General features: G+C 34.1%; 3 protein-coding genes across 4 annotated transcripts; 1 reads left to right on the forward strand and 2 right to left on the reverse strand.

Annotated features, from left to right (window-relative positions):
• Positions 1–1486: 1486 nt before the first annotated feature.
• Positions 1487–9238, forward strand: LOC106642006 (acyl-CoA Delta-9 desaturase). 2 transcript variants are annotated; one of them, XM_014356628.2, is made up of 7 exons: positions 1487–1733; positions 3108–3399; positions 3563–3693; positions 4182–4232; positions 4311–4465; positions 7920–8105; positions 8525–9238. In XM_014356628.2, the coding sequence occupies exons 2-7, from the start codon at positions 3117–3119 to the stop codon at positions 8805–8807; spliced, it is 1089 nt and encodes a 362-aa protein (XP_014212114.1). In that variant the 5' UTR covers positions 1487–1733; positions 3108–3116; the 3' UTR covers positions 8808–9238. The 2 variants fall into 2 exon arrangements, with proteins under 2 accessions (XP_014212114.1, XP_014212115.1); XM_014356629.2 differs by lacking the exon at positions 1487–1733 and adding an exon at positions 1998–2047.
• Positions 9239–15116: 5878 nt separating this feature from the next.
• Snapin (SNAP associated protein) lies at positions 15117–16089 on the reverse strand. The gene is made up of 2 exons (XM_014359289.2): positions 15844–16089; positions 15117–15564 (listed from the first exon to the last, which is right to left on the reverse strand). Exons 1-2 carry the CDS (start codon positions 15993–15995, stop codon positions 15246–15248), a joined length of 471 nt encoding a protein of 156 aa, XP_014214775.1. The 5' UTR covers positions 15996–16089; the 3' UTR covers positions 15117–15245.
• A 100-nt stretch (positions 16090–16189) lies between these two features.
• HemK2 (HemK methyltransferase 2) lies at positions 16190–17570 on the reverse strand. The gene is made up of 2 exons (XM_014359286.2): positions 17155–17570; positions 16190–17082 (listed from the first exon to the last, which is right to left on the reverse strand). Exon 2 carries the CDS (start codon positions 17036–17038, stop codon positions 16397–16399), a length of 642 nt encoding a protein of 213 aa, XP_014214772.2. The 5' UTR covers positions 17039–17082; positions 17155–17570; the 3' UTR covers positions 16190–16396.
• Positions 17571–23219: the final 5649 nt, after the last annotated feature.

Genomic DNA, 23219 nt, shown 5'->3' on the forward strand with positions numbered 1-23219 from the left:
TTTATTTTTGCACGTTGTTCTTAACGAAAAAGTCGTAGACAATCATTAAAAAAAAAAAAAAATAAAAATGCTTGAAAAAATCTAAAACTTCTTTTTTAGAATGTTCAAGAAAAAGTCGAGCATCAGAAGTTAGGATTGCCCAAATCGTGGGTAAACAGCGAAATGGCTCGAATTTTATTGATAACTCCAATTTTTAAGGACTACAACTTTCGGCAATGACCATTTCTTCTTCCAACGAATAAAAAAAAAAAAAAAAAAAAAAAAAAAAATACAGCCCATGCCAAGAACGTCATTATTGATTAAGATTAGAAGTAGTGAAGTAAAAATACTCTAAACACTATTTCTCGATTTTTTGTATAACGTTCAAAATAACGCTTAGCGCAATAAAGTTATACAATCCCACAAATCGAAGGAATCCCATCGTAAATAAAACTTCAAGTGCCTTACAACTCTAATAGCTGACCACTTTTTCGAACAACCAAAAAGCAAATCAAAGGTTTTTTTTCACATACTGGGTCTTAATCTTTTCCGAACCACCGTCCACTCACTGGAGGATAATTGCAAAATAAAAAATAGCGCGACATGCACATGGATTCCCCCTTGACTATTGACTCTAAAAAACCGAGATGGTTGTTGTTATTTTTCTGGAGACTCTCCCCTATACAAGCAAGATCACGTTCAATGGCCAGCGAGCGGAAAAACACGCCTATTGTGCACGTCAAGTGACGTTCCAGCAGCTTTGTAGGTAAATTTTCATAATGCGCACGCATCACGTGAGGGTGGCAAGAGCCCCGACGGTTGTTCTCTATGGGCGAGAGCTCAAGGGGTGATGGGCGCTCTTCCAATCAGGAATGGGGCTGCAGCTGCTCCGAGAGGTGTTCGTCAGTGCCGTGTCACATTTGTGCAGGCGGCCGTTCTCACCTCCGGTTACAATAACAATTAATAATTTTGCGTTTTGTACCAGCTCCGTTCGCGATGTTGGAAGATCCGGGTGTTGGTAATAAGTATTTGGAAGGTTTATTGCTTTCACTGTTTGCATTTGCAGTGTCGCGAAGGACAAATGAAAGCTTGCAAAGAGAGAGAGAGAGAGACAAAGCAAACAATGGGATAAACAATTTGTACGGCAAAGTCGTTACTTTTACCGCAAAACGTTATGTATTTTTTTTTTTTTTTTCTGTAAAACACGCGCGTATTAAATCATAAACCAAATTTTCATTTCCAAAATTGCTTTTGAACAATGTATACGAATTTCATCTGCCGCAGGGCAATCCGAATCGGACCCGCAAATCGTAGGTGTCCAAAATTATTGACAAAATGTTTAAAAAATCTCAAGTATTCCGCCGAACTTTTTGACTTTTCCTGCACCGTGACGTCTCCAAAGCGCCATCCAAGTCACCTGGTCATGGTTCTCGAGGTCGCGTACGGCCCTGGGAGTGGTGCTCTTCCTACACGGGCCGATCGTCACCACCAGAGTCCAATAATCTTTTCCTTGGCAACGCGTGTGTGTGTGTGTGTGCTCACACCACACACGGGAAAAGGGAGTGAGAAAAGAGGAAGAATAAGCAGCGGCAGAGTGAGTATTACAGTCGGTCGCAAGCAAGTGATTGGATCGGAGCGCCGTACGATATAAGGTGCCTGCGGTGTCCTACCGGACCATTTGATCCTTAAATCGTGCGTTTTTCTTCGCCCCCCCCACCCCCGAGTGAACGAGCTCGAGTTTTTTGGCGAAACAGGTAAGCGATTTAAGTAATTAAGTACCGATTCGAAGCAATGTCGCGCGTTGCCGGCGCGGGTGGCTCTTTTTCTCGTGTGTTCGCGTGCTAGATTGATACTCGCGTAACAATCAACCGAGTGACTTTGAAACTCATCCTTCGCGGGTAAGCCTTGTGAACTTGAGGTTTGTGTATATACATGTGTACACGCGAATGTAATTGTTTATTATTTCGTTTGTTACTTTTGTGCTCCCGGAGTACTTATATATACGTATGGGTGGTGTAACAGATATCGTACGAGATTCCGTTTCGTATAGCCGGCGCGACGGTGTAACGTAAGTAAAACGCTTCTTTTCTTTTGTGTGAGCGACGGGTTTTCGGGACTGAGAGATTTACTTGTTTTCGGAGGGCGAAAGCGACGGCTAATTGAATACGTGGTTTTTATTTATTATTCCGTTTTGTGGTCATCGGTGTCATTTTGTTCGGCTGACGTCCAGGACGCCTGTACTGCATCTCTCATTTGTAACGTTTTTCGCCTTTTCTTTTACACTGATGTATCATTTTTTTAAAACATATTTTTTTTTTCGCTAATTTTGGTAAAGCAAAATGATTTTCTTTATAGAACAGTCCCTAAGTAGCCATTTTTACCGCAAATTTAATTTTCTCGTACAAGCCTTAGAGCCCGCAGGAAAATTGTTTCCTCCTATCTTATCCGCGTACAGTGTATTATTCAACACAAGCGATAGCAGTAAATGCTATGCGCTAGAGTAGAATTGCGTTTTATGCTTACCTCGGTACTTAGTTATACCTATATACATTTCGATGGAACATCACACCACCGAAACTTGAGGAAAAGCATATATATACATGCATCGGGCGTCGTGGCACGTGCTGACGGTATTATAGAAATGGGCAGGGGAAGGAAGCAAGCGAGAGAAGCACGTTTCCACAATGTGCTCAGCTGCGCTGCCCACTGAATTTATACATATATACCGTGGGCTATTGCGTATACAGAGCGCGCCCAAGTACGTTGTATAGCGCAAACGAAAATCATAGGTACAGCTGAACCTTTTTTTTTTTTTACCAATTGTAATATACGTACGCAATTTATCATACCACGAAAAAAAAAATTTTGTTCCTACCTCGGGCGTTTTTGAGAGGCTGGTGCGCCCTTAGTGGGAAAAATAGCATTCGCCACATAAGCGCCATCGCTTCGTGGCTACCTTACGTCCCTCAGGCCTCAAAATAGCCCCGGAGACGATGGCACTTATGCGACGAAAACTACTATTTTTTACATGGTACGATTAACGTCCACAATTAGCTAAGCAGTAACCGAGCATAATCGCGGAATTGTAATCGTAGTGCCATTTGTATGGATGAAACGTAAATTTACAGAAAATCAACATGGCACCGAACGAAACAATGTCCGAGAAAGTGCTCAGCCAGGCGAAATTGGTGGACGAACCCGGGAAGGACATATGCGAGGCAGTGGACATAAAAAAGCTGAGCGACGCGGAGGAGAGCCAGAGGATCAGCGACGAGTATTACGCATCGATAAACAAGCCCTTTCTCCAGAGGACCGACGTCAAATGGTTCAACTTGACGTTCATGGTTGTCCTGCACGCCGTGGCGATCTACGGGTTCCTCACGTTTCCCTACCTGGAAAAGAAGCGGACGTTCGCCTGGGGTATTGTCACTGCACTGTTGTTTCGTTGCCCAGTTTTTGTTTTTTTCGGATAGTATACGCTGTTCTCCGAATGGCAAGAGGGAAAAGGAAAAACTAAAGGGGCCATTTGGTGGTTTTTTGTTTTTTATTGGCAATTTTTTTTTTTTTTTTTTTTTCCTTTCAGGTTGGTTTTTGGCAGTGATCGCCAACTTCGGAGTTGCTGGAGGCGTCCACAGATTGTGGTCTCACCGCGCGTACAAAGCCAAGCTCCCCCTCAGGGTCATTCTCATGCTGTGCTACCTGACTTCTGGACAGGTGAGCGAAAGTTTGGCACTTTTTTTTTTTTTTTTTTTCAACCCCAAGAGAGAGTGAAAGAGTCTATGCGTCGTCGATCGGACCCTCGTTTTCTTATCGCGTGAGATTTGAAGCAAAAAAGTAGTGATACGACGAGCGTTTATTTCAACGCCAATGACTCATTTGCATATGCGCAAATGTGCATTTTCCGGGAGGTTTGGCTGGAAATGCACAATCAGGCAAAAAAAATATTCGATTTTTGGGAAATTCGTGAGAGTTTTTTTCCTGCTTCTTTTGTTGGAAAATTTTTCAGCGAGAAAATCTGGGAGATGACAAAATGATACACTCCCAAGAGACAACGAGGTTTTTTTTTGTCTCGAGGTGTAAGAATTATGGTTTGGCGAAAATGCGAACAGAATTTCGTTCTTCAATGAGTACGGCCACGTGAAATTTCTCCACGAATCTTCTTAGAAACACCGTTAATGTAAGCCAATAATTTTTTGTTTCAGTATTCGGCCATGACGTGGATCAAAGATCACCGCGTACATCACAAATTTTCGGTTTGTATTCTTATTATTTTTTTATTTTTATCAATAATCATAAACAATTAAAAAATAAATCTTTGGTTGTGAATGAAGGAGACTGACGCTGATCCGGTCAACTCGGTGCGAGGATTTTGGTTCAGTCACTTGGGCTGGTTAACCCTCAAAAGGCACCCGGAAGTGCTCAGAAAGGGACGACAGATCGATTTCAGCGACTGCCTCTCGGACCCTGTCATAAAGTTCGAAGAAAAGTAAGTAAAAGTTTCAATTGGTGATAATTTAGCATTTATGAGGTATTTTGTGCCGAGATTCGCAGAGTCCACGGTATTTACATACAATAGGCGCCAATGGGCCCACTTTTATACATTTGAAACATTCGAATATCATTCGTGTTAATATTACGTGTGGCACGGTATACTTAATCGTCCCATCGATTAAAGTGAAGCGTGTTTTCAAACAAAAACATGTAAATTTTTTTTTTTGCAACTCGATACAATTATCGTGCATTAAAACTTTTTCCGCAGCTCATTAATTGTTGAATTTTTTGTTTTATCAGACGAAATTCAAGTCGAATGAGCTGTAGCGTCTTAGTGCTAATTTTTTTTTTTTTTCCTTTCGCTAACACATTTTTCATAAAAAATTGTTTGTGAATTACTCAAAATGATATGAAAATTATGGGATTCATAAATAATATTGTAATAAGTAGAAACCATATTTGTAGAAAGTAACGTCTTCTTGATGTATGACTTGTGTTGATGATAGTCCTACATGATTGAAGATGTAAAATATCTTTATTTTTTTTAAGTCTATTATTATATGCTATTTTACTTAGATTTTTTCTTTAATTTTATGTACAACTAATTACTTGAATGAAAAAAAACGGTTCATTTCAATCTCAGAAATGTTAACAATCAGTTCAACGGTATTTTCCTCTTTTGTCACATAATTATTGTTAAAAATGTTTAATCTTTTTTTTTAACTTGAAAAATATTTTTTTATGTAGTACCACCATAGGTAGAGGGGACTTTCTGGCAACGTTAAACAGGGAGGGAAGTGAACGAAGTCATCACGTGATAAATAGTTTTTAGGTTTTCAATCATTGATAAAAAATTAAATAAGTTTGAAGTTAAAGTTATCCGCATTTTAAAAATTCCCTGAAAATTATACTAAGAAGCCCAGTCAATGCGATATTGGATACTGATACTTTTGTGAAAATAACCAAATTACATAAAACCATTGAAAATAAGTATTTCATGTTTTTTTAGTTATTGTTCATATACGTACATGTGAAAATCCACGAAAAGTATGCCGTTTTTGTGCATTATTTTAATAAAAAAAAATTTTTTAAGGCACACCTTCGAGATACGGATCATTTTACTCGTAATTCCATGTAATATGAGGAAAAAATTTTGAACAAGAGGTTTAGCGAGGGTGACACGCTTTTTCCGCGATTCACATGTTAATATTATATATATACCCCAACGGAAAAAGTTAGTGTGAAAAAACGTAGCAAACCGTAACTTTCTGTGGTGTAATGTACAGTTTGGTTGGATTTCGGACCACAGTTACAGTTTGTTACGTTTTGTTACGTTTGATTATAGTCAACTACAACCCAACACATTGTCTTAGGATTCGTTACATTTTATTATAATTCTAAAAAGACACTTGAATCTCGTGAAAAAGCAACTGTAGTAAACTCTTATAAACTGTAAGGAAGTGTTGTCATCTGTAATGTTTCATAACAGCTTGCAGTTTTTTGCAGTTTATTACACTTTTTTATATTTTATTATCATTGATAACTTTTAGACACATTTCCCTACATTTTCGAATAAAATTTGCCTTAAATGAAAAAAACTTGAGTAACTATTATGAAAAAGTATAAGTATAACAGCATGTGGTAAATTATATTAAAACGTAAGAAAATGTAAAAAAACGTAACACAACATAATAAAGTGTAAGAAACGTCCGAAATCCATGAGACTATTACAGTTCCTTACATTTTCTTGCAGGTTACGGCATATTATTACACATGTTCACTTTTTCTAACATTTTGTTACGTTTTCAAATTTCCGCTGGGGTAGCTATCACATAGATAGATATAATATTAACATATAAATCGCGGAAAAAGTGTGTCACCCTCACTAAACCTCTTGTTCAAAATTGTTTTTTTTGTGGATATCCTCGTATATACATATACATATACATATACATGATGGTCGGATCGATCCGCAAGTTGAAGATTTTTCTAAAATTATTTCTGGCCGGGACTTGTTCCCAAGCTTCGCAGCTGGTTCTGGATCACAGAGAAAATTCGGGCCCCATGGGCAATTTGGGTAAATGGGGGTACTAGTTGGCAAAAGTGTGGTTGTCATGGGTCAGGGTGGAAAGAGAGATACGGGATCAGTTGGAAAAACGGAGCCGGGGTTCTGAGTTTAGACGTGGTAATAAGGAGATTACGTGTAAGGGGTTACAGATGGGGTTGGGTTCAACACCCTTCGCATAGAGAAGATATAGGGGGTGCTCGAAAAATTAATCAGTTAATCTTATGGATACAAAATACAAATATTTGTGTATAAATTAAATTAAAATTTTTTATTTTTCATACCTCATCTAAATAAAATCTGTAAAACTATTCAATTTAACATAAGCTATTAACAGAAACATAAGTGAAATTAATTATTTATCTGACGTTGTGGATCATCTTATCTCACGTTTCTTGGTTTAATCTACAGCATACTTGAGACACTGCACGTGCTCATCACGTAACTCCTTCGTGCATCAGCAACGCTAACTTTTATCTCTCTTACTGTTATCATCATACATATGTGATGATCATTTGTGAGATAGAGAGAAAAGGAAATCTTCATCTCTCAATCTTCAATCAAATATTTAAAAATATATTTTTTTTCAGCAGACAAGTAAAATTCATTGTTGATATTCAAGTTCATTATCCAGTATTTTGAATCAAACGTTAAAAAATTCGTTTTCTTTACTTGCGCGTTTGTTCAAAAACAAAGTTGAACCTAATTACAAATTTTTCAGTTAACGACTTGATAAATATAGAATCAATGTTTTCCAAGTAAAATGACTTAGTTAACATAGGTGAAAAAGTTCGATGTGACATGTATTAGTAAAAGGTTATTTACTAAACAAAAAGTTAGATATATCTTTGTAAATATTTTTGGAATTTGAATATTAGGTGAGTTAGTCATTTTAACGGTACTTGGAAAACAATCATTCTTTTTTTATCAATCCGTTAACAAGAGATTACTAGGTGAACTGCATTTAATTCAAAATTGTAACTTTTCTTTAAAAAAAACACAGTCATTAAATGAACATTGTTACATCCATAATAATAAATATATGGAATTGCATAAGTATGTAGTTATGACATTATTATACAGCTATAACACTTTTCATAAATATAATATTTGGGTTAGAATTCCCATGCCAGTTTTAGAGCCCCCCTCCCATAGTTTTTGGTATTTTATGCGGTTCATATTTTATGTCCTTGACAAACTTTTTTAAAAAATATTTTAAATAAAACCTTTGTCAGTGTGCAGAGCCCCCTTAACACAAGTTCATGAATAACAAAATTGACGATAGAAATTCACAAAAAAAAACCCAACTTAAGTTGACGGATCTTAACATGCATAATTTATTATTGAAAAAATATTAAAAAGTAATTAAAACTTTTTGTTTCAGATACTTCTTCATCTTACGACCGGTATTTGCTTTCCTTATACCCATTTTGGTGCCAGTCTACTTTTGGAACGAGACTTGGTACTGGGCAATTTTATCGCAAGCTTTCATGCGCTACGCATATTCATTGAACTGCACATGGAGTATCAACAGTTTTGCTCACATGTTTGGAGGTCGCCCGTACGATAAGTAAGATTTATTTATTTATAAACATTAATGCTTTCTCATTACTCTAGAAAACAGAAATTCAATGCAAGTCATGATTACACATCTAAAAACCAATTTGCTCTATTGTGCCAATTTTTTTTTTTTTTTTTTTTTCTACATCTCTCAGTATATAAGGTTGCCATTGTATCAATAAATATAGCGCAGTATGTAGACAGTGTTGTCTTCGACTGATAAGTAGTAATTAAAAAATTAAACTTTTAAAAACAAATTATCGAAACAGCCCCTAACTTTACTAAAAATTAACATTTTCATTGTAATGCAATAGCTTGACATTTTTCTACAAAAAAGCAAATTGTACCTTTCTAACGGGAGAATGAAATTAAAGTTTGAAGCAGTAATAATATTTATGTTTTATGTAATGGATTTTTTTTATATTTTAGGGCTATCGCACCTGCGGAAAATATTCTCATGTCTCTAATTACTGGAGGTGAAGGCTGGCACAACTACCATCACATCTTCCCGTGGGATTATAAAACGGCTGAGCTTGGAAACTACATAACTGGAATAAATCTTACTTTGTACTTGATAGATTTGTTTGCAAAAATTGGCTGGGCCTATGATCGTAAAGTGCCATCGGAAGAACTGGTCAGGAACGTTATTAAAAACCGAGGCGATGGTACTCACCCCATTCAAAAATCTCTGCATTCAGATAAGAAAAAGTGAAAAAATCTTTCTTAAGCCAGTATCGATCAACTTTTTGTTATTTCATTGCATAAAAATAACACTATTTTTATCATGGGCCAAGGAAATAGTTTTTTTTTGTTTTTTCAAGTGATGTGCAATCCTTTCTACTGCTTATAATTTTGAATTCAAAGGTTTTACTGGTTGTGAAAACGGGCGTAATTCAACCCAATGGATAAATAATAAGTTTTAAGTACATGTACAAAACGTATGTGATACAAGTTTTTTTGACTGAAAGTCAAGTTGTCAATATTTTCATGAATTTTTCAAATACAGATAACGATTACTTTTTTAATCCTGCAAAAACGTGTTTGTATACAACCGTGCATTTATAATTAAAATTGTACTCGATATGTATGAGCATTAGCACATTTTGTAATATAAATAAAATTAAAAAGATTCATACTGTAAAACGTTAATTGTTTACTCAAAGTAATTTTATTTGACTAATGATTCATTCCGTAGCAGCTAGTTATTAAATATGCTGATTCTATCAACGTATTTTTAATTATAGTAACTCGTTTTTTATCCAAGTGTAAACTAAGTTAACCATTTTATTAAATTTCACGAGCAAGGACACACGGGTTTAAATACTCCAGTCATTGTTACTTTCTTCTGTGAAAGGAATCGTAAGTCCATTTGCTGTTCTCCCTTAGAAAGCGCTTAAAGTTTAGTAGATTCTGTGAAATAATATCATTACCAATTGGCGCCGGCACTTACCTATGTAAAACTGACGATTACCGTATGACGAATACTGTGCGAGTATTGACTTTAGCATATGACTGTATCGACGTATATCGTTTCCGAGATCGCCCCTTTCCAATGGTGCAATTCAAATTTTTCTAACCACCCTTTTTTACAAATTAAAGTAAAAAAACTTATGACTTTGTGTCCAACAAGATGACAAAGTATAGTTTGGTTACTAAAGTTATATTTTTTGTATCCTCGTGGCAAAGCATTGGAATAAAACAAAAATGTAATACAAGAAAAAAAAAGCAATAAAAATGGTACGGTACGTCAATAGGGTAAAACGTACAAAATAAGCGACCGAAAGGTTGTTGGTGCCCGAGTTAAATATAATTTTTTTTCTCATCGAGGGTGGAAAATGTCATTGCCTTTATTGGTGCGATGCAAACACCCGGAAGCTGGTGCCGTACTCTCTTCCCGAGGTCCGTAATACAATTTTTTTCACTTTTGCCGCTCGCCAAAGACATGACGTTTTTCCATAATGACGGGAAGAAAAATGCAATGTAACTTCTTGGCTAGAAATCGCAGTTACTCCTTATTAAGAAAAGTTTTTTGGTACCCTCTGCGAGGATATTGCCTCCCAAGCCGTAGTCGAGAGGGGCAACAATGCAGAAGATATCAAAATATTTTTCTACGAGCAGTTAGTAGTGTAAGTACAAGCAATTGTTTACCTCAGAAAAATTTGGCCGTTTACTTCCCGAGTACAGGGAACAAAGTCGTACTTTAGGCAGGGGTATGAGGCAGTTGCACTTTGCGCCCTCGGTAAGAAAAACAACATACTCGACTCGGGCACTCATGTTTGTACGAGATTGCATGGATGTAGACCATTTTCGAGGTCGCTCTTTCCAATGGTGCAATCCATGTTTTTCTAACGTTTCATTTTTTAACAATTTTTTGCAAATAAAGTAAAATTTACTGTTTCTCAAGTTAATTTTCTCGATAACTTTATTATTCCATGTTCATCAAGATATTTCATTTTAAGTATATTTTTTTTTTCAAGTTTTGCTAGTATGCCTCGTGCGTTTTCATAACTCGTAAGTAGATTTGGTACAATCGAGAAACTGACCTCCTAACTATATTGTTAGGGAGTGGGTATGGAAAGTCACTGAAAATTCGAGCCAAGGGATGAGTCGTTTGAGGGAAACTCCTTGCTGTCCGTATAAATTTCACCAGCGCCGCCTCATCGGGTCCCCATTGGCCAGTAAATTTCAGAAACGCACTGTAGGCGATGGAAAAAGATAACAAGGGGACATTATTAGGGACACGCATGTATATCTGTGAGCCCAATCGCCCATTTGCATCATAAAAGTACCAATACTCGTTTAACTTTGCAGAACATGTGTCGCATCGTGCACTACTTTTATCACGACTTCGAAAAAATTCTTGATAAGTTTATCGGTTTATATGTACATTTATCGTTTCTTCAGGTCTTTGCATTTGCAAAAATAAAACAGTTGTGCCATCCGCCTTACATACAGGCGTAACCAAATTAACTTTGTTGCCTTCCAAGCTAAGTGCGATTCGAAAAAAAAGGACTCTTTAGAAAAAAGTACGAGATGCCGCTGCTCACGGCCCTGCAGTTGCACTCGATTGCCTCGATCGACTCGATCTCGTAGGATGTACAGGCAAAACCCTTTCAATTAGTATTATTATTGCTTTTTTTTTTTTTAACCTGAAATTTTAATATTAGCCTGAACGAAATGATGCAACGAATTGTTTGTTTCACGCGCAGATCGACCCCAACAACTCGATGACGCGCCTCGAGCCTGCGGTGCTGCATCCGATGATCGGTAGCTCCCGCAACCCGATCTTCGAGTTAATTAGTCTCACCAACCCATCGTGGCTCCGCGGCACGAATTTATCTCTGGTCACAGACCTGCCTGGACTTCTGGACAACAGCTCTATCGCCCAAATTTACCTTTCACCCACCCAACCCATGGGTCCCCTGTTGGCCTCAGGTAAGCCTGTCCTCACCTTAATCGCCTTTTTCTCGGCTTGTCGCGCCTCGCTGGTGCCCTTTTCATCTCGTTTCGAGGGCATGTTAAAAAAACGAGATCATTGGGGACGAGGAGGACAGTAGGCCCTTCCACCTGTTCATCAGCTACGCGTTTTAGGATGAACCGTTCGAGAATATGGAGCTACTGGCGAAGCTAGGGGGGCCTTACACGTGCCGGATAAACGGAGACGGTTGGCTGGCTGGGGGTGCAAAACCACGCAGGTGGAGGAGAGCGTCGAGGAGTATAGGCGCAATATAATAATGCTCTCGCACACCTTCGCCCGGAGCGAGTGGAGCAGGCTCGAGTTCAAGGTGGCCCACGTCCGGGCCGTGGAGAGTGGCCGTACCGAGTACATGATCTGGGGGCCTGAGGAACTGGGGCTCACGGGCTTCTTCAAGGGCACCCACGGATTAAGTGTGGGGAGCCGCAGTTCTGGCGGACCCCTTTTGACGCTCTGGCACCTGGAGGTCGACCCGTGAGCGAGTTGGTTGAAAGTCTATTTGTCGAGATTGACGACAGGGACAACTTTGTTTTCGCCATTTCGAGTCGTCGTAAACAAGTCACCTTCTTGTATTGATGAATAGTACATTACGTCACTAGGGCACAAAGTACAAAACTGAGCACCCGAAGGGCGCGATTGTTGTTTGTTGGTGCCCGAGTCGCGTATAAGGTTTTTCTTACGGAGGATCCAAAGTGCATTTTTGAGCCCGTGGGCACACTTTGCGCCCGGTAAATTACTTTTTGGACCCCAGGGCAGAAAAGTATTTTGGGCCCTAAAAAAACTGTTCTGCCCGTGGGCCCAAAGTGATGATTTATCGGGCGCAAAGTGTGACCCGAGGACGCAAAGCGGCAGTTGCACTTGGGCCCATGGTAAGAAATGGGGGACTCTTCTTTCCAAGGACATCGAGTTCTTTTTCGAATTTTTGTTGGTTTTCGTAGCCATGTTAAACTAAATATTTTACAGTGCGTACAACTCGACACGACTTGACATATGTTTCGTGGTTTCTATAGTCAATTACACACCTCAATTTAATTAACCACTAAACTAATTTACTGTGTGTTATTTTAGTAAATGTGTATTAAAATTTTTTGCAGTAATTGATCATGAACGCGTTTTACCGCACGGATGTATTTTTTTTTTTTTTTCATGACAGTTTAAAATTCTAGATGTTTCTATATATATGTATGAATTTTTTGATGAAACGAATTTTCTATCACTTTTCTTGAATAACGGCATTTATTTTATTGTATGTATGTAAGTTTACGCTCAAACTGTATGAAGTAAAGTCTTTTTGTGCGCATCCACTTGTGCACTTAATCGGTACTATCCTTTATGTGTAACAGCTTAAAAGTGTATAAATGGTCTATAAAATTAAAAAAAAAGATCTAATCAGTAAATGTCGGCCTTGTTTATTCCCTTTCAGAACCTTTGTCAATTTAGACGAAAGCTTTTTTTCAGGAGATTTGGAACAGTTACGATGAAAACGTTATGATGCTTTTCAATACTTCAAACCTCTTACTTCAATCCCCATTCTCAAAGTAAAACCGCATGAGTCGGTAAAGAATTAGTTGAGAAAAAATTTCATAATGAAAATTGCATTCGTAAGAAACCGTACCGAATTCATCTGTATGTATTTGTCTGAATTTTCGTTATTAAATATTGACCTTCTACGAGGAAATGTTATTTTTTGATGAATTATGTACTAAATACAAATATCACCCTTCAACATGGTGTTTCAATTTTCACAGTTAATTAAAAATTTTTTTCCAAAATTTAGCATTGGAAAATATGATAAATGAGCCTAAAGTACCCCTGTTCTGTGTAGTGGGATGAAACATTATAAAAATATGTCTCTAATTATCAAAATAGTCACAATGAGTAATTAAGATCGCGCGTGGCTAATTTATCTAACGATAAACAATGTGTTGAAAGGATTTTCACGCTTATGACCACAATAATAACCGAGAAGGTCGGACAGTCTTCCAAAACGGAAAATAAGGATTTTGACATATATATATGAGCTTTATTAGTTCCTTTTTGAATCATCCAATAATGTGGTCATCTTCAAAAGCTTATACAAACCTCCAAATAGAATAAGCTAAAAAACTGAAAAATTCGATCAAAATCGTGGATTTTCTTTTTAAAACGAAGGGAAAAACGTACTTAAGTACGCCGACACGTGAATTGCAGATCATTCCCCTAATTTTTTTTGAGTATTTTTTCTTCTTAAATTTATTACACGACTTATTCAGTAGAAGTAATTTTGTTTCACCTTCGCCTGAGCTATAGCATTGTCTAAATCTCTTGCAGTGTATCAACACATGACCAGTTAATAAATAAATTATAGATGAGTATGGAATCTAAAGAGGAAATCAGTGTAAATACGCACTGCATAAATCGTAAACTGAAAAAAAATTCCAATCATTTTACCTTGGATTTTGTAAATTTGAAAGTTTTATCCGAATTTGCGGGTATGTGTATAAATATTTAAATAGTGAAATTGCATTTTATATTTTCTGCTAACGAACAAGTAAGTATGTAGTCGAATATTGTTGGAGAAAGTAATTAGTACATATTTTACTGAAGAATTAAATTTTTTTTATTAATTAGTCTAAACGTTATTCTTAGCTTTAATGTTTTATATTTTTTTCTAGAAATTGTAAAATATAATATTTATGATACAGTCAAACAGATTAAATTATTATTTATTTTAAAACTATTAAATAAAGACACGCGTTGTAATACGTAAAACGCACTTACACAAAAACTCGAGAGATCGAAAGCAGGCAAAGTATTAAATTTTTTAACTGATGGTTACAGTGCACTTGTTTGTTTGGTCCCATACAGCTCTGTTATGCAAAATATAAACGTTGCGACCATGTCCTTTTCTAATACCATGAACACGTTGTTTAATTTATTTTCCATGAAGCAAACCTCAAAGTTTTCAAATTTTTTGATGCATAAACTTAATCTGACGATGGAACAAAATTATCGTGATTTATTAACTACCAAAGTAATACATTGTAACTAAACATAATCACTTTACAAAAACATTTTCTTGATATCTTACGATATTCGATAAAATATACAAGGTACATAAATAACAGTGTTTTTACAAAAGATGAACAATTCATGATCTTTGAAATGTTTGATTGCTACCATATCTTACTGACTGCAATTTTCGTTTGAAACATTGTGCAACAAGTCTTGTATTATTGATTTCACTTGATTTTTTTATTCTATTCATATTGTTAATCTATTTTGTTGTATAACAACAAATACCAATGTTTCATGCTATTTTTAACTAATATGTATATATACAATTCACAAACAACTACAAGTACTAGGCATGTTAACTTATTTGGAAAAGTTTTAAAAATAATTCTCAACTAATGTTTAGGTGAATCAACATTTGCCTATACATCCTTTGAAACCGTTGCATTCAAAAGTTATGATATTGAAATTTAAACAATTTCATGCCTATTTGAAGTTCATTGTATCCAAAATATCTTCCGTTTTGCAAAAGTCTACTTATGTGGAATGATCTTATGTAAAACAATCTAGTGCATTTATATTTACATAGATAAGGCATAGGAGATGAAAATTATCCTCCAATGCGTTAGTTCACCTAGATTTATATTATTTACAAATCATCAACAGTCACATCATAATTTTTCATCGAGATGTTTCGGGATAACTCGAGGCATTTAGGGAACCGCCTGTTTCCGGCTTGATTGTTGAACTATGATACATGGAACTTCTGTCCAACAAGGCCTTCCTTTTACTTGTCTCTCTTTCCACACTTTCGTGAATTTTATTCAGGCGCTCTTGAGTTTTTTGAAGGATGTTACTGACAACCACAACCTTTCTCTTCGCATTAGCTAATTTTGTGACATACGAGTCCAATTCTATCGGACACTGGAGAGATTCGTTGATTTTCAAAAGTTCCTCTAGCAATGAGTCAATCTGCTGTCTCAGCTCAATTTGACTTATTCTGGAAAGAGGGTATTGCTATTAGCATTAATTTAAGCTGAGATGGAAACAAAAATTTTTAAATTCATTTATATTCTGTAGGATATTTACTGAAATCTAAAACTGATAATGTATGTGAGTACTTAGTACATGAATGACATCACACTACCGGGCAAGTTCTTTATGATTCGGGCAATGAGAACTAAATCATTTTCATCATTCACTGTTGACATTTACGTACACAAACACACAACAGTGCAAACAATTGTTTTAAACAGCCAAGTAATTGTCAGCCACATACCTAGTAGCTCGCATCCTTTCGTCCAGCTGATCTACGGTGGGTTTGAGCAAACTCATGATCCCTTCGGTGAGAGCATCTCTCGTGGGATTGTCGCCGTAGTCTTCGGTCTTGTCATCCAAGGACGTATTGTCGCTTGCAGTATCTATATCCATTTCGAACTTTGGAATTCCAATAGTTAACGATAATTTCAGTCTTTTAAACGAGCAACCGATGACGGCCGATAACCTTGCGATTGTTTTGATATAATGCGCCCCACTCCCGCTTCAAAAAAGAGACGCCCACGCGCACACAAGGATTTGGAGCGCGTAATTCAAAAAGGTATAAAAATGAACTGAGACCAATTACGTGCACTTGGATAAATGTATTTCTTTCAATAGTAAACGTACAAAACAATCATTTAACAAAACAACAATATTCTTAGACATTTGAAAATTGTATAAAATAAATAAAATTTATGAAAAAAGTAAAACATTGTATCACTAGTCATACTGTGGAAATAAAAATTTACGCCTATTATTTACAGTAAGAACATACTTAAAGTATTTTTTTGATTTTAATATTGGCTCTTTTGAAATCGCAGGACATGTAAATGTTCTCCTCTGATCTTCCTTTCAGCAACTATCGAACCAGTCATGTTAAAGCCTTTGAAAAGTTCTATGATTTCGTGAGGTTTGTTGTCTTTAATCACAAGCAGGTAAAAGAAGCCATTGTCCGACAAGATGTGAGGTATTTTTGGAAATAGCCTGTCCATCACTTCTCTGCCCCTGTGACCACCAGCCCAAGTCTTGAAAATGAGTCTTCTGTCAAGAACTTCCAAAGGTTCGGTGGCTACATAGGGTGGATTGAATATAATCACATCAAAAATACCTCTATCGACTATACCATCTAATAAGTCCATTTGCACAGCCTCGACTCTGACACTATTAATAATACTTGTTTTTTTGGAAGCTTGGCAGGCTTTAGCGTTTATGTCTATGCCTAAGTAGAACGAAGTGAAATATTTTCTCAACTCCATTGCCAAAGCTGTAATAACTACACCTGATCCTATACCAACTTCCAAACACATGGCACACTTTTGAGATTTAAGAAGCTCTAAATCATTTTCTAATGTATCTATCAAGAGAAACGAGTCTTCAGCTGGTTCGTAAACTTCGTGTAACTCCTCTTCTGACAAATTAAATATTGGCGTGTCCATTTTTTAGTGAATCTTACAGTCGACGATCCTTTGAGACTTGAAACCTAAGCAAAACATACATTGAATTCAATAATAAAGTAGTCTAAGATTTAAAAAGATTATTGATATAATAGTACCTGAATTTTTTTCCTGCACAAATTTATCACTGTTACTAATTGTATGGCTTCATTGTGTATGTCCACCGTTTTTTTAAAACAAGCTTTTTTTGGTTATGTTCCGAAAGAAAACATTAAAAACTGAAGAGTTTATAGAAGTATGGGCAGCTAATTCCATAACAAACACTATTTGTTGTAATTCACGATATTAATTTTTTTTCCACATACGTTTTTATGCTGTACATGAAACACACACACTAGGGTACCTCAATACAGTTGTCTGAGACTGGTTCAGCCTCCAGTAGATCATAGAAAATGTTTATAATACTGTACACTAAAGTGTAATTCACAAGGCGTTAATATTTTACAAATCTATGAATAACTGAGTATTATTTTAATAACAAGATCGGAGTTAATAGGTTAGTACTACTTGACATCTATTATCAGGCCACGATTACATAGCTGCGTAATTGCGTATGGCCGCGCTCGACCGCATCCGAACTTTCTGATAACGACCCTTCGATATAATATCTCGCAGGGGCCCAAAGATGTAAAAAATTTAAAACCAGCCGCAAATCTCATTTAGGTTGGAAAACTTGAAGATGTTTGAAAGATTTGAAACATTTTTGTCATATTATGTTTTGGTAAAGAGTTATCTGGTAATGAAAGTAGTACAATGTAATTAATTTTATAAACCAGCCGCAATACAAACCATCAAATAGGAAATATAAAATTCTGTAACTTGATGCCATTTGCGGCAAAATTGAAAATTATCTTCTACTCAAAATTTGACCTTAAAAAAATGGATCCATGGTCGATTTTCAAATAGAAGATAAATTCTTGCCACAAATGAGATTAAATTTTGCAACTTACTGTTGTCTATCCTTTGGTCAAAGTTGCGGCTGGCTTTTAAAATCGACTACATGGTACTACTTTAATTACCAGAACAAAATATGAGAAAAATTTTGAGGATCTTCACGAATTATCATATTTCTCAATTCTCATGAGTGCTGCGGCTGGTTCAGATTTTTGACCATCCTCGGGCCTCAGCTCTATTTAGAGATGCGACTTGCAAGCTCGAGCTGAACGATTTGACGTTGACGGTGACCATGCCAAACAATACAGTGAGGGATTGGGAGGACATTTGATTGTTACATTTTCGCCACATTTCAATACTAATGTATGCGACTGCTAATGTCGAACTTGGTCACGTTCATCGAAGCACTCCATTAGACTTCAGGATCCTCAGGTCTATACACGAAAGTTTCAGGGTTGGGGGGCCGTAAGTTCCCGTTAGTACGTGCGGATTGGAGTTTTTCTGTAAATTAATTGTTTTTGCACGCGTTATTGTAGAAAAAATTCGCTAATTAAGTAACAAAAAAAGGCTAAATACGATTTGAAAAAAGTACACTCAAAAAGGTTATTGCACTGTAAAATTTTTTTGTTATAGCATAAGTATATGTAGCTGGATGAAAAAGGAAAATATTGAGCCTCGGTAAAAAAAATTGATGCTATGACTATTACGCTATAATTATTACGTCGATACTAACTCATAAATCATATAATTGTTTGAAAAAAATTAATTACAGCGCTAATATCGTTCCCACAAGGCTTATTATTATATGTTTTCATTCGCCTACAAAATAATAGAAAAAAAAATTTTATCATGAAACAACTGTTTTTACTCGAGCGAAAATTATTTCAACTAATAAAAAATAATTACTGAAAATAAGTATGATAATATTCTAAATTTAAGACAAGTATTAGAATTTAACAAGTAACATTATTTTTTATTGTCAGTTAATATTGTTTTTTTCGTTATAAATGTCATTCTAGAAACATAAAAGAACAGTACATGAAAAGAACTTTTTATGTTAGTAATATATCGCTACTGGATACTTGACTTTTGAAATTTATCAAAGAATAATAGTTCGTAATAATTTTTGATAACATATTATTTTTATTATATTATAAATAACATGAAAAAAAAAAAAATAAATAATATTTGCAGGTGTTTTTACGAATCAATCTCACGAATGAAAGAAAAAAATAAGAAGCATTAAAAAGTTCTAAGTGACTAATAATTGTGAATAATAAGTTTTAATAGTTGTCTTGAATCTAGATTTTATAAGCTATTACTATTTTATTTTTAACTTATTTTTAAAAATAGTTATTACCAATTAATCAAGTAAAATTATTTCTGCTTGGCTAGGTTAAGTAGATTTTTTAGTATATTTTGATTTTTTTTTTTTACATACAACTATTCAAGCACAAAAGATGATTATACCTATTAGTTTACTGGAAAGAACGAATTGTTTGCGATCAGAATTAGAAAAAAAATTGCTGTTAGTAAATTAGGTTTTATTTCACAAACATTTTTAGCTTATCATAACCAGACGTTCTTTTTTAAATCTATAGATATTGCACTGGCCTACAGTTTTTTCAACGTTAATATGCGGATGGATTCTAATATCCTTCGACGAACAAATACAAAAATGTTGGAGTGTATTTCCAATGCCGAAGGGCAGATGTACGTTTAAAGATAATTTATAAACATAATCCCCATTTATAAAAAAATTAAGTTATGCTTTCCGATGTTAACTACAAAAAATGTGGTGCAAATTTTATCACTGTTGATATCATCACCATTTAAAAAAAAACGTCTGTCAGATGAATATAGAAATATCAAGTGGTGCGGTAATGGCACATATCATTTTTTTTCATCCTGAAAAGTTTCAGTTCTTAAATTAATTACTAATTCATGTCTGTTTCTTAGAATTAAGCATTTGACTGACAATAGATTAATTTGGTTTCAAATTTCGTGAGTATCGAAGATTTTTAATTGATCGAATTTTTTAAAAATTATTAGTACATAAAATATCTAATACAAACAATAAAACAAATAACTGAGGTTAACAAAAATAAATAAAAATAAGAATACGATATTAAAAAAATCTACCAGTGCCACAAATTTAAAATTAAATGCGTGTCATAAGAATTACCGAAGTGAGAACAGGAGAGAAGAGACACATAAAGCTAAAAAAAATAGTAAACTCTGAAATTGAATGTGTGGATATTAATGGGTAGCGAAAAAAAGTGAAAATTAAAATTATAAATTTTATAAAAGAAAAGTGAAATTCTTAAGTAAAACTAATTTTAAAATGTATTTCCAGTTTAAGTGTTGTAAATTATTTTCTTATAAAAAAAGTAGTTAGATCCACAGTAATAATTTATTTTACATGTTTTAAAATGCTCAAACTATCGTTGTAATATTATATGTTGTAATAAAATAATAATCTTTATAAAGCGCAACAGTAATTTGAGTATATTCGAGCTTGGCAAGGTATTATTAAGGAGCACACTGCTTTTTTTCAGAAGAGGATTCGGAAAAAAAATTCACATCACTTGAACTATTTTTTAATTTTTAATTTCTAATTTAAGAATACATGGGGCACAATTAATTTTACATATATTTGATGTCACAAGTGCTTCTAAAAAACTGCAGTATAGGTCAGTACTTTATAACTTTTGGAGAATTTGTAGTAAAAAATTGTTATGTGATCCATAAAAGTATGACACATTAGTACGTTAGAATTTCTATATTCTTTCTCATTTATAACATATTTTAATAAAAAATTTAATTTTAACTTTTTTTTAGAATCCTACAACGAATAATTTTTTGCGAGATTATACTTTTATAAACAGAAAAGAAATAAAAAAAAACTATATTATTTAACAAAGCTGATGTTTAAATTTCAAATATTCAACTGTGATTATTTGTTTCTGTTCACGATATCTATACAAGGGGAAAAATTAAAGTTTTGGTAAACAATGAGGGATATTAAATAAATCTTACACATCATTGGTGAAAATACGACTCACTATATTTATTCAATAAATATAATGTTACATTAATATAACATTAGAGAATATATTTTTTTCAATTTATTTAACTAATAAAAAAGAAAATTTCAGCTTCACAAAAGATAACTACTTGCCCGAGCATCTCCATAAATAGTTTTTTCTGCAAATATACACTTATACCCAGGCAAAATTCTATGGAGCTAGAAAAGCAAATGGAAACAAGACTTTATTTTTATTAAATTTTTTCAGTCTGTACTCCATACATATTCTACTATTAGTGTGGTTCTTAAAACATTAACATAATTTTATATTTATTTATATATTCATTCTCTTTCTATAAGACAGTACAGAACACATAATACTTATAAATCTTTATGATTTGATTTTGGACAGTTTTACCTAGCAACAATGAGTGAATAATATAATTTGTTAATTTCTAATACAAACAGACGTCAACTATCCCAGAATTATACAATTCCAATTATTTTACCAGAGATGGATTGTGTATATTTTTGTTACAAAAAATGAATACTTTTGTTAATAACTAAAAATAATAAAATTACACGTATCGATAACCTTTTTTTCTTAGAAGGAGCAAAAATTTGGAAAAAGTATTTTTTTCTCTCTGTAGACATGTTCAATCATGTGTTTTTATGCACTTTAATAAAAAAAAAAAAAAAAAAAAAAAAGAGAAAAAAATACAATGCTTGTGTATATTTCCTTATGTCTTTTAATAACATATTACACGCGATTATTAGTGCCAACACTTGAATTTTTAGTTACAATTTTTTTTCTACCTGCTTTATCAAATAAAAAATTCAAACAATAACATCGCTCTATTAATAAAAAAACAATTTTTTTTTCATAAAACAATATAAGCATCGATTGCACGTACTTCGTTTTTTATAAAAAGATCATTTCTAATTTTCTAGTTACATCATCAACGATGGTACACTTTATCATTATACTAGTTTACTTTCTACAAATTTATATTACTTTACAATTATATGATGTCACCATTACAACTCGCTTACGCCAATACTTTGAAAGCACTCACCAGTTTTTAAACAATTACCCACACACATGATGCTATCAGATTTTAATTTACACACTTTTGCTCGCAGACTCTTATTGATCACATCTAAGGTATGAGTTATTGAACATCATAATTTTGTAATTGTGAATACCGGTTGTAAAATAAGAATCAAGTTGTATCTATTTTAAATTTATTATTTTGCATTAATATAAAAGCTTTAATTATTAAAAATCCAGTTACAGGTTAATTGTTAAAAGAGTTGAAAATCTATGAAAGTAAGTTTTGAATAATATACATATAGATTTAACTCTTTCAAAAGTACTGTTCTGCATATATTAAGAGAAAAAAATTTTTGTCTATTATCACGAGTAATAATAATATGATAATTAAAAGTAATAAGGATTAATATTGTATCAGAGATTCAATTCACAAAATTGACAAGAAAACCACGCTTACAAAATATTTTGTTTCGGAGTGGTTAAAACATTGTACAATTTTTAGTGTACAACTTATCATATTCTATAATTCATACCGTTATAAGATTTGGTATATATTGTCGGGGAAAAAGATGCACTCACTCCCATTCTGTACGAATATTTTGTCTTTTATACCATCAATTTTATTAATGTAACATAAAGCTTCGACGCGGAGTTCGTTATCTTCTTTTTCGAAGGCTTATACTACGTATTATTTACAAAATACATATTTCACTAGCCTGAGGATTCATTTACAAAATCTAATTATGTTATTTTTCGGTGATTTTCTTTTAAAGTTCAAAATTTTCTTCTCAATAGTCATTAATGATGATCAAATGGCAAAGTTTTTACAATTAAATGGTCTTTACAATGTTAGAAAATAGTTTGAATCACTAAGGATTCTTTTTATTTTTATGTCATATTTATAATAATAAAAAATATTAAATGATTCAATGGAATTCAATTTTTACTTGATAATCATGTTTTTTTTTATAATGATTAAATTTGATAACTTTTACAATCATACCATCTTATTCTTATTGTAATGTCCCAAACAAAATTTCTTTTATTATTTCAGACAAGCTTATAAAAAAATACATGTTAAGTTGTATTAATTCATATTTCAGTAAGTATAATGATTATTTACACAATAAAACGATATTACACGGTCAAGTAAAATTATTTAGTGTTGTAATTCGTGCTAAAAATAA

The sequence above is a fragment of the Copidosoma floridanum genome, unplaced genomic scaffold (assembly GCF_036245765.1).
Source record: "Copidosoma floridanum isolate Cflo_tuat_1 unplaced genomic scaffold, Cflo_Japanese_pri ptg000020l, whole genome shotgun sequence".
In the NCBI taxonomy this organism is placed as follows: domain Eukaryota; kingdom Metazoa; phylum Arthropoda; class Insecta; order Hymenoptera; family Encyrtidae; genus Copidosoma; species Copidosoma floridanum.